A 12,823-nucleotide genomic window follows, 5' to 3' on the forward strand; every position below is an offset into this window, starting at 1 on the left:
TCTGTATGTGTAAAACAACAGCAAGTCCCTCATGCCCATGACATCCCAGATGTTATGGCTTAGTGTGAAGCTGAGTAAAAGGATAAATTGATTTAAGGTTATATGAAGAAAACAGTAAGTAGTGGTGACTGTGACAGCCGTTGTCACAGGAGCACGATCATGATGGGTGCCTGGACGAGCTGACCTAAGTGGCCCTAGAGACAGTTTCCCATCCTCATCGCTCCCCTGCATCCCTGCAGCAGCCTCTCACTTGTCCCCCACACTGCACCCTCCTTTCCCTCATAGCATCTCTAAGCCCTGCCTGGCTCCAGAGCTTTCTAGTAGCCTTTAGTCACATTTCCCAAACCATGACCCTCAACAAAAGTGCTCCATAATCCAGCAAGCAGGGTGTGTTAGTTACCCAGGCATGGTGGTTGACACCTGTAATCAGAGCACTGTGGGAGGCCAAGATGTGAGAATAGCTGGAGCCCAGGAGTTTGAGACCAGCCTGGGCAACATATGGAGACTTCATCTCTACAAAAAGTAAACAAAATTATCCAGGCATGGTGGTGCGTGCCTGAAGACCTAGATAGTCAGGAGGCTGAGGTGCGAGGATTGCCTGAGCCCCAGAGGTTGAGGCTCCAGTGAGCTGAGATCATGCCACTGCACTCCAGCCTGGACAACAGAGCAAGACCCTGCCTCAAAAAAAAAAAAAAAAAAAAACTCCAAGCTGGGCATGGTGGCTCATGCCTGTAATCCCAGGTCTTTGGGAAGCTGAGGTGGGAGTATCGCTTAAATCTAGGAGTTCAAGGTTGCAGTGAGCTATGATCACACCCCTGCATTGCAGCCTAGATGACAGAGCAAAACCCTGTCTCAAAAAAAATTTTTCCGGGTTGGGCATCGTGGCCCATGCCTGTAATCACAGCACTTTAGAAGGCCAAGGCAGGAGGATCATTTGAGCCCAGGAGTTCAATACCAGCCTGAACAACATGGGGAAACCTGCCTCTACAAAATACTAAAAATAAATTTAGCCAGGTCTGGGGACATGCACCTATAGTCCCACCTACTTGGGAGACTGAGGCAGGAGGATCATTTGAGCCCAGCAGGTCGAAGCTGCAGTGAGCTGTGATTGCACCACTGCACTCCCGCCTGCGTAACAAAGTGAGATCCTGCCTTGAAGACAAAAAACGGGGGACAGATCTTGAGCCCAAGTCTCTCTGTCTTCAAATTTATATCTTAAAAAAAAGGGAAACTCCAAAACTCAGCAACTTAAAACAACAAATATTTATTATCTCACATAATTTCTGAGTGTCAGAAATAAGGGAGCAGACTAGTCTGGTGGTTCTGGATCAGAGCCTCTCGTGAGGCTGCAGCGAGATGAGAGCTGGGGCCACGGTCATATGAAGGATTGATTGAGGCGGGTGGATCTGCTTCTGAGGTCACTCACGCTGGCAAGTCAGGGCTGGTTATCGGCAGGAGGCCTCAGTTCTTCTCCCTGTGGACCCTCCATAGGGCTGCTTGAGGGTCCTCAAGACATGGCAGCTGGCTTCCCCCTGAATCACTGATCCAAAAGACAGAACAAGGCAAAAGCTGCAGTGCTGTTATGATCTAACCTTGGAAGTTAGATGCTATTATTCCTGCCACAGTCTACCGGCCTCACGGGCCAATCCCAACACAATACAAGAGGAGGGTAACTAAGGGCATGAATCCTAGGCCGTGGGGATCACTGGGAACCATCCTGTAGGCTGGATCCACACATGCAGAGCACCAGCCCTAGCCAACTCAAGCAGGTCCATTCCTGGAGGGTGTCCCAGGGTCCCAAATACACCCACGTTTGTGGCCACAGCACCCTTTTCTCAAGGGAGGCTCTGGAGTCATGAGAAATCTAAGGAACCCATGGAAGACCGTGGCTCAGAGAAGATAGTCTAACTCCTTCCCCTGGTGTTTGTGTCCCTGCACGATCTGGCACGAATTTCCAGTACGAACTTTTCTCCTTTCACTTCACTTTTTGACATCTGCGGTACAGCAGCAGCCCCTGCACATCCAGCCATTCCTTATGCTGCTCATTCTGCCCTTTTCCTCGTTCACCTATTTATTGAGCTCCTGTTTATTCCTCAAGGACTTGTTTATTCCTCAAGGACTTGGGGAAAAGCCAGCATTCCATGAAGCCTTCCCCTCAACTCCCACAAAAAGAATTATTTTTTTCTTCCTTTGCTTCTCAAGTTTTTTGCATGGTGACATCTTTCGGGGGGCACCTGCCCCTTTGTCTGATGTCATAGCTTTCTGTGTGTCTTCTCTTCTCCCAGGCATTTGCCTCCAGTTGTGGTCGTTGCCATGCACCCCATGCTTGGTACAGCCTTGGGATGCAGGGAATATTTGGGGAAGAGTGAATCCCTTCCTCCTGCTCTCACCCTGGCCTTGCTTCTGGGCATGGTTTCTGATGAGCCAGGAGAGATCCCTTAGCAAGGCCAGATGAGAAGTTCCTCCTCCCCAGGGTAGCCTGTCGTTTTCTCTCCCAAAGACGGGAGGCAGGTCCCTCCACACCTGGGGGTTGCTCTCCACCCTCAGTCATAGCCCAGGGCTCAGGCAGGGCAGACTAGTGGCCCTGAGCCAGTTTGATGTCTCCAAGCGTCTGATGGACATCGTCATTCCCCAGGCAACACCACAGGCTCATCACAGCCTCAGCCTGGGCTGAGATTCAGTGGGATATTTGTTCTAGGGCCTTCTGGGTCGCCTTGAAGCTCTAAAGGGCAGTCACAGGAGCCCCTGTTCAGGAAGATGGATTGGTTTATACTTTTGATTTTGGAGATTGCTTTTGCAAAATGTACAGCCCAGGGAAAAGCCTGGGAGGGAGTCTGACAGGGCTGCCACCTTTGCAGTCACCACTGTGCCTCTTGTTTTCCAGGGGGCAGGCTGGGGTGCCCTCGGTGCTGAGAGACCTCTATCTGGAAGTGAGATGCCCCTGGCCAGGCTGGAAAGAGCTTGTCTAGTTGAATTTCTTTCCCAAACTCTTGGCATCTTGGAGCCACGTCCTGGCCAGCATGCCTGCCTGGCCCAAGGTGCTGGAGTCTTTCTCACTGGGGGATCCTTCCAGTGGTTTTCCTATTCTTTTCCTCCGACAGTGGCGTGGGCCTAGCACGAGCACATTTTGAGAAGCAGCCTCCCTCCAACCTCAGGAAATCCAACTTCTTCCACTTCGTGCTGGCCATGTACGACCGGCAGGGGCAGCCCGTGGAGGTGGAGCGCACAGCCTTCATCGACTTCGTGGAAAAGGACCGAGTGAGAGGATCGTGGGCTTGGCTGGGACTGGCCGCAGGAGAGAACCCACAACTAAACACACACACACACACACGCACACACACACACACGCACACACACACATGGGCAGATGAATGGATGGATGTTGGCTGAGTGTCTGGAAGGGAGGGAGAGAAGTTGGGGTTAGGAGAAGGGGGTGGGCAAGGGAGGCTGGAGGATCCCTGATCACCCAAGCATCCTCCCATCTTGTCCCTGCAGGAGCCCGGGGCCGAAAAGACTAACAATGGGATCCACTACCGCCTCCGGCTGGTGTATAACAACGGTGAGTGGAGGCCCCTGCCCTGCCCCTGAAGAATGGGCATTGCAGCATCATTCAACACCTAATGCCCTGCTTGCCAGGGCTGGGGAGAGTGTGATAAGGTCTGGCCATTGAGGCTGCACATGCTTCCCTGGCAGCAAGCCCTCTCCATCTTCCCATCCTAGGACTTCGGACGGAGCAAGACCTCTATGTGCGTCTTATCGACTCCATGTCCAAGCAGGTGAGTCAGCGCTTGGGGTGCTGAGGCCCATCCCACTCTATTCCCGGTCCCTGCCTCCCCTGGTCTGAGTGAGCCTCCTTGTTCCTGCCCTGATCTCCCTATGCCCTCCATCCCCATCACCCTAACTCCAGTTCCCACCCCAGCCTATGCTGGAGCCTGTCTGGCTCTTGCCTTCTGTTCTAGAAAAAGACAATATTTATACAAAAACCCTGGCTTGGGTCATGTTCCCTAGCAGCCCAGCTTGAGATGGAAACTCAGGTGCAGGTAGTTTATTTGGGGAGATGGGAGGGACTCCCAGGAGCAGGGGAGGGAGGCAAGCTGGAAGAAAATTGCACAGGGATCTCTGGAGAAGGAATGGCACCAGACGTGTCCCCCCTCGAAGCCAGTACCAGGATTTCTAGTCATTGGCTGGGGACCACTCCTAAGGGTAGCATGTAACCTCCTAGACATTTTCAGACCAGGCAGTTCCTATCCACTGAGAGCAGTACTCAGGAGGAATCCTCAGCAGCTGACATCAGTCATAGCCACGGGAAGGGGCATGTGTCCAGTAAAGGGGATTTGGGCGCAGCCACAGGAATTTCCGCTGCAGACCCTCAGCGCCCTTCTGATGTGACGGTCACAGGAAGGAGGCTCGGGGGCCAGCATAAGGAGCTGGAGGAAACTGAAACCTGAGTAGGCCCCGATGGATTCTGCCAATGCAGGGCCCCACATCTCAGGGCTTTTCAGAGAAGCTATGCATGCTGTCAGGGAGTGGGTTGAGTCTTAAATGGGCCAGATTAGTGGGCTAGGAATGCAAGGTGGAGATTTGGGCTTTCTACACAGGCGGGGTCTTCTGGCATCCTCCACCCAATCCTAGGGCAGAGGGAAGAATGGTTTGTTTCTAGAATGCCCATGGCCACTGGGCTGGGGAAGGCAGGCCAGGCAGTGCAGAGTAGAACTATCTGGGGGATGGATGTGCAAGGGGCTGGAGGAAGTCCGCAGAGAGAGGGATCCCACAAATTGGGAAAGGCACAGAAGGTTATGAACTGGGAAGGCAGATTTGCAGTTGGGAAGCTCACTTCTTGCTTCCAGGCATAGGGAGGCTGGAAGACTGGTGAGGAGGTGATGCAGCAGTCCCAGGGGAAGACCAGGCCTGGACTGGGGATGCTATCAGGGAAGAGGCAGCTGTGCAGCCCTCGGGGCTCACAGGGCTTGCAGGGATAGCTGAGAAGGACAACACTCATCAATAGAAGCAGAGGTCCACCAGAGCATGGAGGATGCACACAGGAGGATGCCGGGGGGAAGGGGAGGGGCCTGGTGCAGGGTGGAGACAGGAGTATGTCTATCCCACCAGCCCCCTGACCTTGGTCCTGGTGCCCTCGGGAACCCCCGGCCCCAAGCCAGCTCTGGAAAGAGCCACCTGCAGACAGACAGAATCTGCAGACTTCATGCCATTCTAGCCACCCAGTGGTGGTGGCGTGGTTTGGGAGGAGGGGTTATCTTCCACCTGGGCAGCCCAGAGCAAAGTGGAGGGCGTGCTCTTCCCTGGGGCAGGGTTTCCCTGGGCCTGTGCTTGGGAGATGCCTGGCCCATCTGTGCTGCCATCTGCACCTTCGAGGAGCCTCTTTCCCCTCCAGCCTGTGCCCTTCCCCTTCCCCCTTCCCAGGCCATCATCTATGAGGGGCAGGACAAGAACCCCGAAATGTGCCGAGTGCTGCTCACCCACGAGATCATGTGCAGGTGAGAGACGGTGTCACTCACACCTTGCCCTCTGCCAAGGCGTTGCCAAGGACTCCCCTAGGCCCCGCCCCCTCGCCAGCATTGCCCCTGGCTGCTCTCTGCTCCTGCTCCCTGGGGAAGCCTAGTGGCAGGTGGTGAAGGGAGGGGTGAGGCCCCTGGGCACAGCGCTGGCTAAGGAGAGGGTCCTTGAGGCCCCATTAGACTGGCCTGTTTATGTGGCTTCTCTGAGTGTTTTTGTAAGAGAGGCCTCCTGCTGCTGCTGGGAAGCTTAGCTAATAAAGCTCCGGGGAGGGCTGCCGGATGCAGGAACAGGGTCTGGGAAGGCCTCTGAGATTCGCCCAGAAGCCAATCTTTGAGGAAATTTTGAACCTCAGGGCAGCTCTCTGGCGGGGCAGGGTGGGAATGAGGGGGGTGCACAGCTCTCGGCTCCCTTTTCCCCATTATCCCAGAGCTTGGCATTTCTAGTGAGGTCTCCCCAGGAGCTGCCCGTCATACAGGGTCCTCAGAGGCAGTTCCTGATGCATGGAAAAGAGAACAGTGTTCAGAAATCTGCGATTGGTAGCCAGGCACCTGTAATCCCAGCTACTGGGAAGGCAGAGGCAGGAGGATTGCATGAGCCCAGGAGTTCAAGGCTGCAGTGAGCTATGATTGCACCACTGCGTTCCAGCCTGGGCAACAGATCCAGACCCTGTCTCTGAAAAATAAATAAAATAAAATAAATTTAAAATAAATAAATAAATCTGTGGTTGGAACTATGGCTACCCTTGGAAAGAGGAGACAAGGAAGAGGCCTGCCTGGTGCCTGGGCTGCTGCCCACGCAGCACTTCTTGGTGTGGATGCTAGTCGTGCAGGCAGATTCATTCTGTGGCCATTGATTGGCCGCGCACAGTGGCTCACGCCCGTAATTCCAGCACTTTGGGAAGAGAGGCGGATGGATCACATGAGGCCAGGAGTTCAAGACCAACCTGGCAACATGGTGAAACCCTGTCTCTACTAAAACGACAACAATTAGCTGGGTGTGCTAATTGGTGCAATTAGGTGGTGGTGCACACCTGTAATCCCAGCTACGTGGGGAGGATGAGGCACGAGAATTGCTTGAACTCAGGAGGCAGAGATTGCAGTCAGCCAAGAAAAAAAAATTCACTTTGTGGTCATTCATGAACTCACCATTTGAGCTCCAGTCTCTGTGTAGACCGTGCTTCCAAAGAGAGACCCTATAGGTGACCTGTAGCCTGCCCTTTCCTGGGCCCTCCAGGAGCCAGGTGCCTTTGGGGCAGGGGTCTCTGGCCAGCCTCATCCCTGGGCTAGGCTCTCAGGGTCCCTGCTGAGTATTCCACTGCCTTTCTCCCCCGAGGCCCTGGGAGTGAGCCCCTCCAGCACAGGGATTCCACACCCAGAGACAGGACATCAGCACCCTCAGCTCAGGCCTCCCCTACTACAACTCACACACTGTCACGGCCCCCTCCTTCCTTGGCTTCCGCCTTCCCTCCTTCCTCATCTTTCCTTCAGCCGGTGCTGTGACCGGAAGAGCTGTGGCAACCGGAATGAGACGCCCTCAGACCCGGTCATCATTGACAGGTACTGGCTCCGGGAGGGGGCCTAGGAGCTCAGAGGGAGTGGGGGAGGGATGGCTGTTTTCAACCACAGAGTACCAGGGCTCAAGGGAGGAGCGGAGCAGCCCCCAGGGCACCAGGTTGGTGGCTCTGAGCAGAGAGAGAAACTGCCAGGCACCAGGGAGCCTCCAGCCTTGGCCCCTGAATGAGGCCCCTGGTGGCCAACTTTCTGGAGCTGCTTTCCCTGACTCCCTGAGAGGAGGACCCAGGGAGGGCAGGGAGGTTGTGAGGGGGGCAGGAAGGGAGCAGGGAAGCCAGCACTCAGGGACGGGCTGCCCAGGTGGAATGGCCAGCGTGGTCATGTCAGCAAAAACCGGATTCAGGTGCCCGGTTCACCCCTGTGCTGTCTGACCGTGACTTCTCTGAGCGTGCGTTTCCTTCACTGGAAAAGTGGGGAAAGAGTAGGCAGGTTTTGGTCACAGAACTGTCAGGGTGAGGCATGTGAAAGTGAACTTGTACGCCATGATTTTTATTTCTTTACTTTCTTTTTTGTCTATTTTGTTTTTTATTTTGTTGAGACGGGGATTTCGCTCTGTCACCCAGGCTAAACTGCAGTGGTGTGGTCACGGCTCACTGCAGCCTCAATCTCCGAGGTTCCAGTGACCTCCCATGGCAACCTCCCAGGTAACTGTGACTATAAGCACATGCCTCCACACCTGGCTAATTTTTGGGGTTTTTTTTATAGAAAATGGGTTTTGCCCTGTTGCCCAGCCTGGTCTTGAACTCCTGGGCTCAAGCAATTCACCCGCCTCGACCTCTCAAAGTGCTGGGATTGCAAACATGAGCCACTGTGCCTGGCCTATTTCTTTTTGAAGAGGAAATACATAAAAAGTAAGGTGCAAAGTTTAAATGGTACAAAACAGTATATAATGAAAAGTAAGTCTCCCTCCACCCCTATGTGTAGCATACTGTACATGTTATTTTTTTGGTAACAATATATTTTAGATATTATTCCATATAGGAACATAAACCATATCTTATTCTTCTTTTAATAGAAAAAACATTCATAGCTGCAACAATTGAATAAGCTTAAAAGGGTTTACAGCAAACTGTCTCCCACCTCTGTCTCCCATTCATCCATTCCCCACCAAATAACCTACCACTGTTACCAGTTTCTGTTGTATGCTTCCTGAGATAGTCCTTGCATATACAATAAAATAGTTATATGTTCTTTTTGTACCCTTTCCTTTTATTTTTATAAAAATGGTGACAGTGGCCGGGTGCAGTGGTTCATGCTTGTAATCCCAACACTTTGGGTGGCTGAGGCAGGTGGATTGCTTGAGCCCGTGAGTTTGAGACCAGCCTGGGCAACAGGGTAAAATCCCATCTCAACAGAAAATACACACACACACACAAACTAGCCAGGCATCTGTGCATCTGAGGTCCCAGCTACTCAGGAGGCTGAGGTGGGAGGAACACCTGAGCCCAGGAGGTCTAGACTGCAGTGAGCTGTGATTGTGCCACTGCACTCCAGTCTGTGCATCAGAGTGAGACCCTGTCTCAAACAGTAATAAATTAGAATTAAAATGGTCTCAGGAAGCACAACTTTCAGCACTTTTCTCTTTCTTTAAAAAATTTAGACCTGGGAGTTTACATCAGGACACAAGAAGTCTCCTTAATTCTTTTTTGCCACTACAAAATATTTCATTATATAGGTATGCCATCATTTACTTAAATAGTCTGCTATTGCTGGACAGTTCAGTTGTTTCCATCCCTTTTCAGGGATAAAAAATGCTGTGGTGAATTACTTTGTCCATGTGTCATTTCACACGTGTAAATTTATATGAAGGCTATTACTAAATAGAATTGCTGGGACAAAGAATGTGTGCATCTGTAGCTTTGATAGTTACTGCCAATTCGACCTCTGTAGGGGTCATACCAACCGCATTGATACCAACAATTTTGAGAATGCCTATTCCTTACACTCTGGCCAATTCAGTATTTTTGTTTATTTGTTCAATCAACAATTCTTGAGCATCTACTCTGTGCCAGGATCTTTTCTATACGCTGTGGATAAAGCAATGACCAAAATAGACAAAAAGCCTTGTGTTCACAGGCTTACAGTCTGGTAAGGGAAATAAACATTAACAAATTCAATGAATAAAATCCATAGCATGTTAGACGGAGATAACAGTTAAGGGAAAAAAAGCCATCAAGGAAGATCCAGGAGTGCCTAGGAAGCAGGTTTCGCAGTTTTAGGGTATTTAAGCTCTCACTGAAAAGATGACATTTGAGCCAAGACCCCAAGGAAGTAAGTGAGTGAGTGATGTATTTATGTATCTAAGGGAAGAATGTTCTCGGCAAGAGTGAACCTGCTGTGTTTAAGGGACAACAAGGGGCCCAGGTGGCTGGAGCAAGGAGGGTAGTAGGAGGAAGTGCTGTCAGAAGTAATGAGTGGGGCAGAGGAAGGTGCGACCATGTAGAGTTTTATAGGATGCATGTAGGCCACACTTACGGGTCATTGTAAGAGCTTTGGCATGACATGGATGCCATTGAGGGGGATGTTGAGAATGATAAGACCTGGCTTATATTTTAGCAAAATCACTCTAGCTGCCATGTTGACAATGCCCTGTACCAGGCAGGGAGATGAGCTAGGAAGCCAGTAAAATAGCCCAGGTGAAGGATGATGGAAGCTAGGACTAGGGACACTATAGAGGAGGTTGTAAACAGCTGGATTCTGTATATCTTTCATTTCATAGGCAGGACTGACAGGATTTATTATGGAAGGCGGGGGCGGGGGGGGAGAGAGAGAGAGAGAGAGTCAAAGGTTCAAAGATGTCTCCAAGGTTTCTGACCTGATCAACTTAGAAGGATGGAATTTCCTGAGAAGGGTGTGATTTGGGGGAAGAGCAGGTTTTGGAGGAGGAAGATCTGGAGTTTGGTTTGAGCATGTTATGTTTGTGATGCTCACTAAACACCCAAGTGCAGAGCAGAAAAAGCCACTGAAAACGTGAGGATGGATCGCAAGAGAAAGGCTCAGGCTGCAGATGTAAAATTGAACGAACGAAATCATAGAGGAGATGACTGTTGATAGCAAACATAAAAGGCCTAAGAACTGAATCCTGGGGTGTCCAGTATTTAGAGGTCATGGAGACGTGGAACCAGCAAAGGGAATGAGAAGTGACCAGAGAGGTAAGAGGGAAGTCAGGGAGTGTCGTGTCCTGGAGCCAAGATAAGAAAATGTTCCAAGAAGGAGGCATCTGCGTCCAATCCTGCTCATGGATATGATAACAAAGACTAAGAACTGACCATTAGATTTAGCAACAAGGAGGATATCGGTGATCACCACAGGAGCCATTTCAGTGGAGTGGAGAGGCAGAAGCCTGATAGGATTGCATCTAAGAGAGAACAAGAGGAGACAATGAGTAGAAGAACTCTTTGGAGTTTTGCTCCAAAGAGATCCAAGGAATCAGATGATGGCTGGGGCACAATGTAAGGCCAGGAAAAAATATGGCTTTCTCATATGCTGATGAGAAACAGCCAGGAGGGATGGGGAAAATGAGGATGCAAGAGAGAGAGGGGAGAATTGCTGAAGCAGTATCCCTTAAGTGGCAAAAAGGATGGGACCTTGTGCACAGACAGGCTGATTTTAGCTGGGAGCACAGACAGTTCATTCATGGAAAAGCAGGGAAGACAGAGAACATGGACACAGAAGTGGGTGAGTGGGTATATCCAAGTGGGAGCTTGGAGGTTCTCTTCTGATTGCTTTGTTCCTCCGTGAACTAAGAACCAAGGTCAGCAGTTGAAGATGAGGATAGAGAGGGAGACACTAGAGGGCGTGATATAGTTATCCAGGAGAGTGAGTGAACCAGGGGGAGGAATGTCATGTGATTGACAAGCAGCACTGAGGGTACCCCTGACGTTTATGATCATAAACATGGTGATAACTTTCTTCAGCCATGTTGAGCTGCACAGGTGTAGGTGCAGAACAGGTGAGTGGTTGCATAAAACCAGAGTTAGGGGTTTGTCAGTTGAGTAGAAGGAAACATGAGAGGGCAAGAAAGTGAAATGTATGTGCACGGGGATATTTATTTTTTTAAAAATAGAAGGATTTAAGCTGGGTAAAGAGAGGAGTATGTGAGAGTGTGGACATCAATTCTGATGGGACCCAAGAATTGTTGGAGTTGAGGTATGAGACAGAGGTTGAGCTCGTTGTTAGGTGGATGAAGAATGGGTGGCCTGCAGATGGGATTCAGGGTTGAATTGGTAATGTGTGGCCAGGAAAGGTGGAGACAAGATCCTTGGAGGAAAGATGCTCGAGGAATGGAGAAGAGAGTGCATTGGAAGAATTTTCTGTTTATACTGACATTGAAATAACCAAGAATTGTGACAGGGACAAATGTTCAAGGGTGTATATAATGGTCCAGGAGTAAAGCTTTATGGAGTGAAGGTAAGTGATCTTGGGGAAGATAAATGCCAGCAACAAGCAGCAGTGACCATAAGTGTTTTCTAAGTCTCCGTCATGTAAGTGAACAGTGGTATCCCAGTGACTGCCGTTTCTCTTCCTCTGAGTGAGGTTGAGCCCACTAGGGCTATTTAAAGGCTATTAGTGTTTCCTTTACTGTGAACTGTCTGTTCATATCCTGTGTTTATTTTTCCTTCCTTCCTTCCTTCCTTCCTTCCTTCCTTCCTTCCTTCCTTCCTTCCTTCCTTCTTCCTTCCTTCCTTCCTTCCTTCCTTCTTTCCTTCCTTCCTTCCTTCCTTCCTTCCTTCTTTCCTTCCTTCCTTCCTTCCTTCCTTCTTTCCTTCCTTCCTTCCTTCTTTCCTTCCTTCCTTCCTTCTTTCCTTCCTTCCTTCCTTCCTTTCTTCCTTCCTTCCTTCCTTCCTTCCTTCCTTCTTTCCTTCCTTCCTTCCTTCTTTCCTTCCTTCCTTCCTTCCTTCCTTCCTTCTTTCCTTCCTTCCTTCCTTCTTTCCTTCCTTCCTTCCTTCTTTCCTTCCTTCTTTCCTTCCTTCCTTCCTTCTTTCCTTCCTTCCTTCCTTCTTTCCTTCCTTCCTTCCTTCTTTTCTTTCCTTTCCATTTCTTTTCTTTTCTTTTTTTCTTCTTTTTTGACAGGGTCTTGCTCTGTGGCCCAGGCTGGAGTGCAGTGGTGAAATCACAGCTCACTGCACCTCAACCTTCTGGGCTCAAACCATCCTCCCACCTTAGCCTCTGAAGTAGCTGGGACTACAGGCTCATGCCAACAAGCTCGGCTAACTTGTGTATTTTTTGTAGAGATGGGGTTTTGCCAGGTTGCCCAGGCTGGTTTTGAATCCCTGGGCTGCAGCAGTTCTCCCACCTTGGCCTCCCAAAGTGCTGGGATTACAGGCATGAGCCACCACACCCAACTGTGTGCTTATTTTTATATAAATTATTGACGTTTTTAAAAACTGATTTGTAGGAGTACATATTAAGGAAATTAGCCCTTTGTGAAGAGTTGTACATATTTTTTCAAGTCATTTAACTTTGCCTGTGGTGAAATTTGCCCAATTTCTAAATCTTTTACATACTGTGAGTGTTCATTATATTTAAAAAGGTATTTGTCACTCAAATATTATTTTTTAAATGTATCCTGTGGTTTCTTCCAGTATTTAGATGCTTTCATTGTTTACATTTAAATATTTGATTCATTTGAAAAAAAAGTTATTATGTCCTATGTGATACATGCAAAATAAACATTATAAAATAAAGTAACCAATCTACACATGGGAACCTACCAACAAACTTAACATTAGAAC

The 12,823-nt window shown here is 49.8% G+C and overlaps 1 protein-coding gene across 5 annotated transcripts in view; it reads left to right on the plus strand.

Moving 5' to 3' along the window:
- Positions 1 to 12,823, plus strand: part of EBF4 (EBF family member 4) — a 69,395-nt gene that overhangs the window by 9,447 nt on the left and 47,125 nt on the right. For 3 of the 5 annotated variants that reach the window (XR_008481180.2, XM_035298252.3, XM_035298253.3), the window contains exons 3-7: positions 3,102 to 3,258; positions 3,496 to 3,559; positions 3,721 to 3,776; positions 5,422 to 5,495; positions 7,005 to 7,073. Coding sequence is in view for 4 of the 5 variants with exons in the window: in XM_035298252.3 (XP_035154143.1) it covers positions 3,102 to 3,258; positions 3,496 to 3,559; positions 3,721 to 3,776; positions 5,422 to 5,495; positions 7,005 to 7,073 (420 nt within the window). In the remaining variant the exon portion in view is untranslated. The remainder of the gene's footprint in view (positions 1 to 3,101; positions 3,259 to 3,495; positions 3,560 to 3,720; positions 3,777 to 5,421; positions 5,496 to 7,004; positions 7,074 to 12,823) is intronic. The other 2 variants (XM_054255166.2, XM_054255168.2) reach the window with 1 other exon arrangement.

The sequence above is a fragment of the Callithrix jacchus genome, chromosome 5 (genome assembly GCF_049354715.1).
Source record: "Callithrix jacchus isolate 240 chromosome 5, calJac240_pri, whole genome shotgun sequence".
In the NCBI taxonomy this organism is placed as follows: Eukaryota; Metazoa; Chordata; class Mammalia; order Primates; family Cebidae; genus Callithrix; species Callithrix jacchus.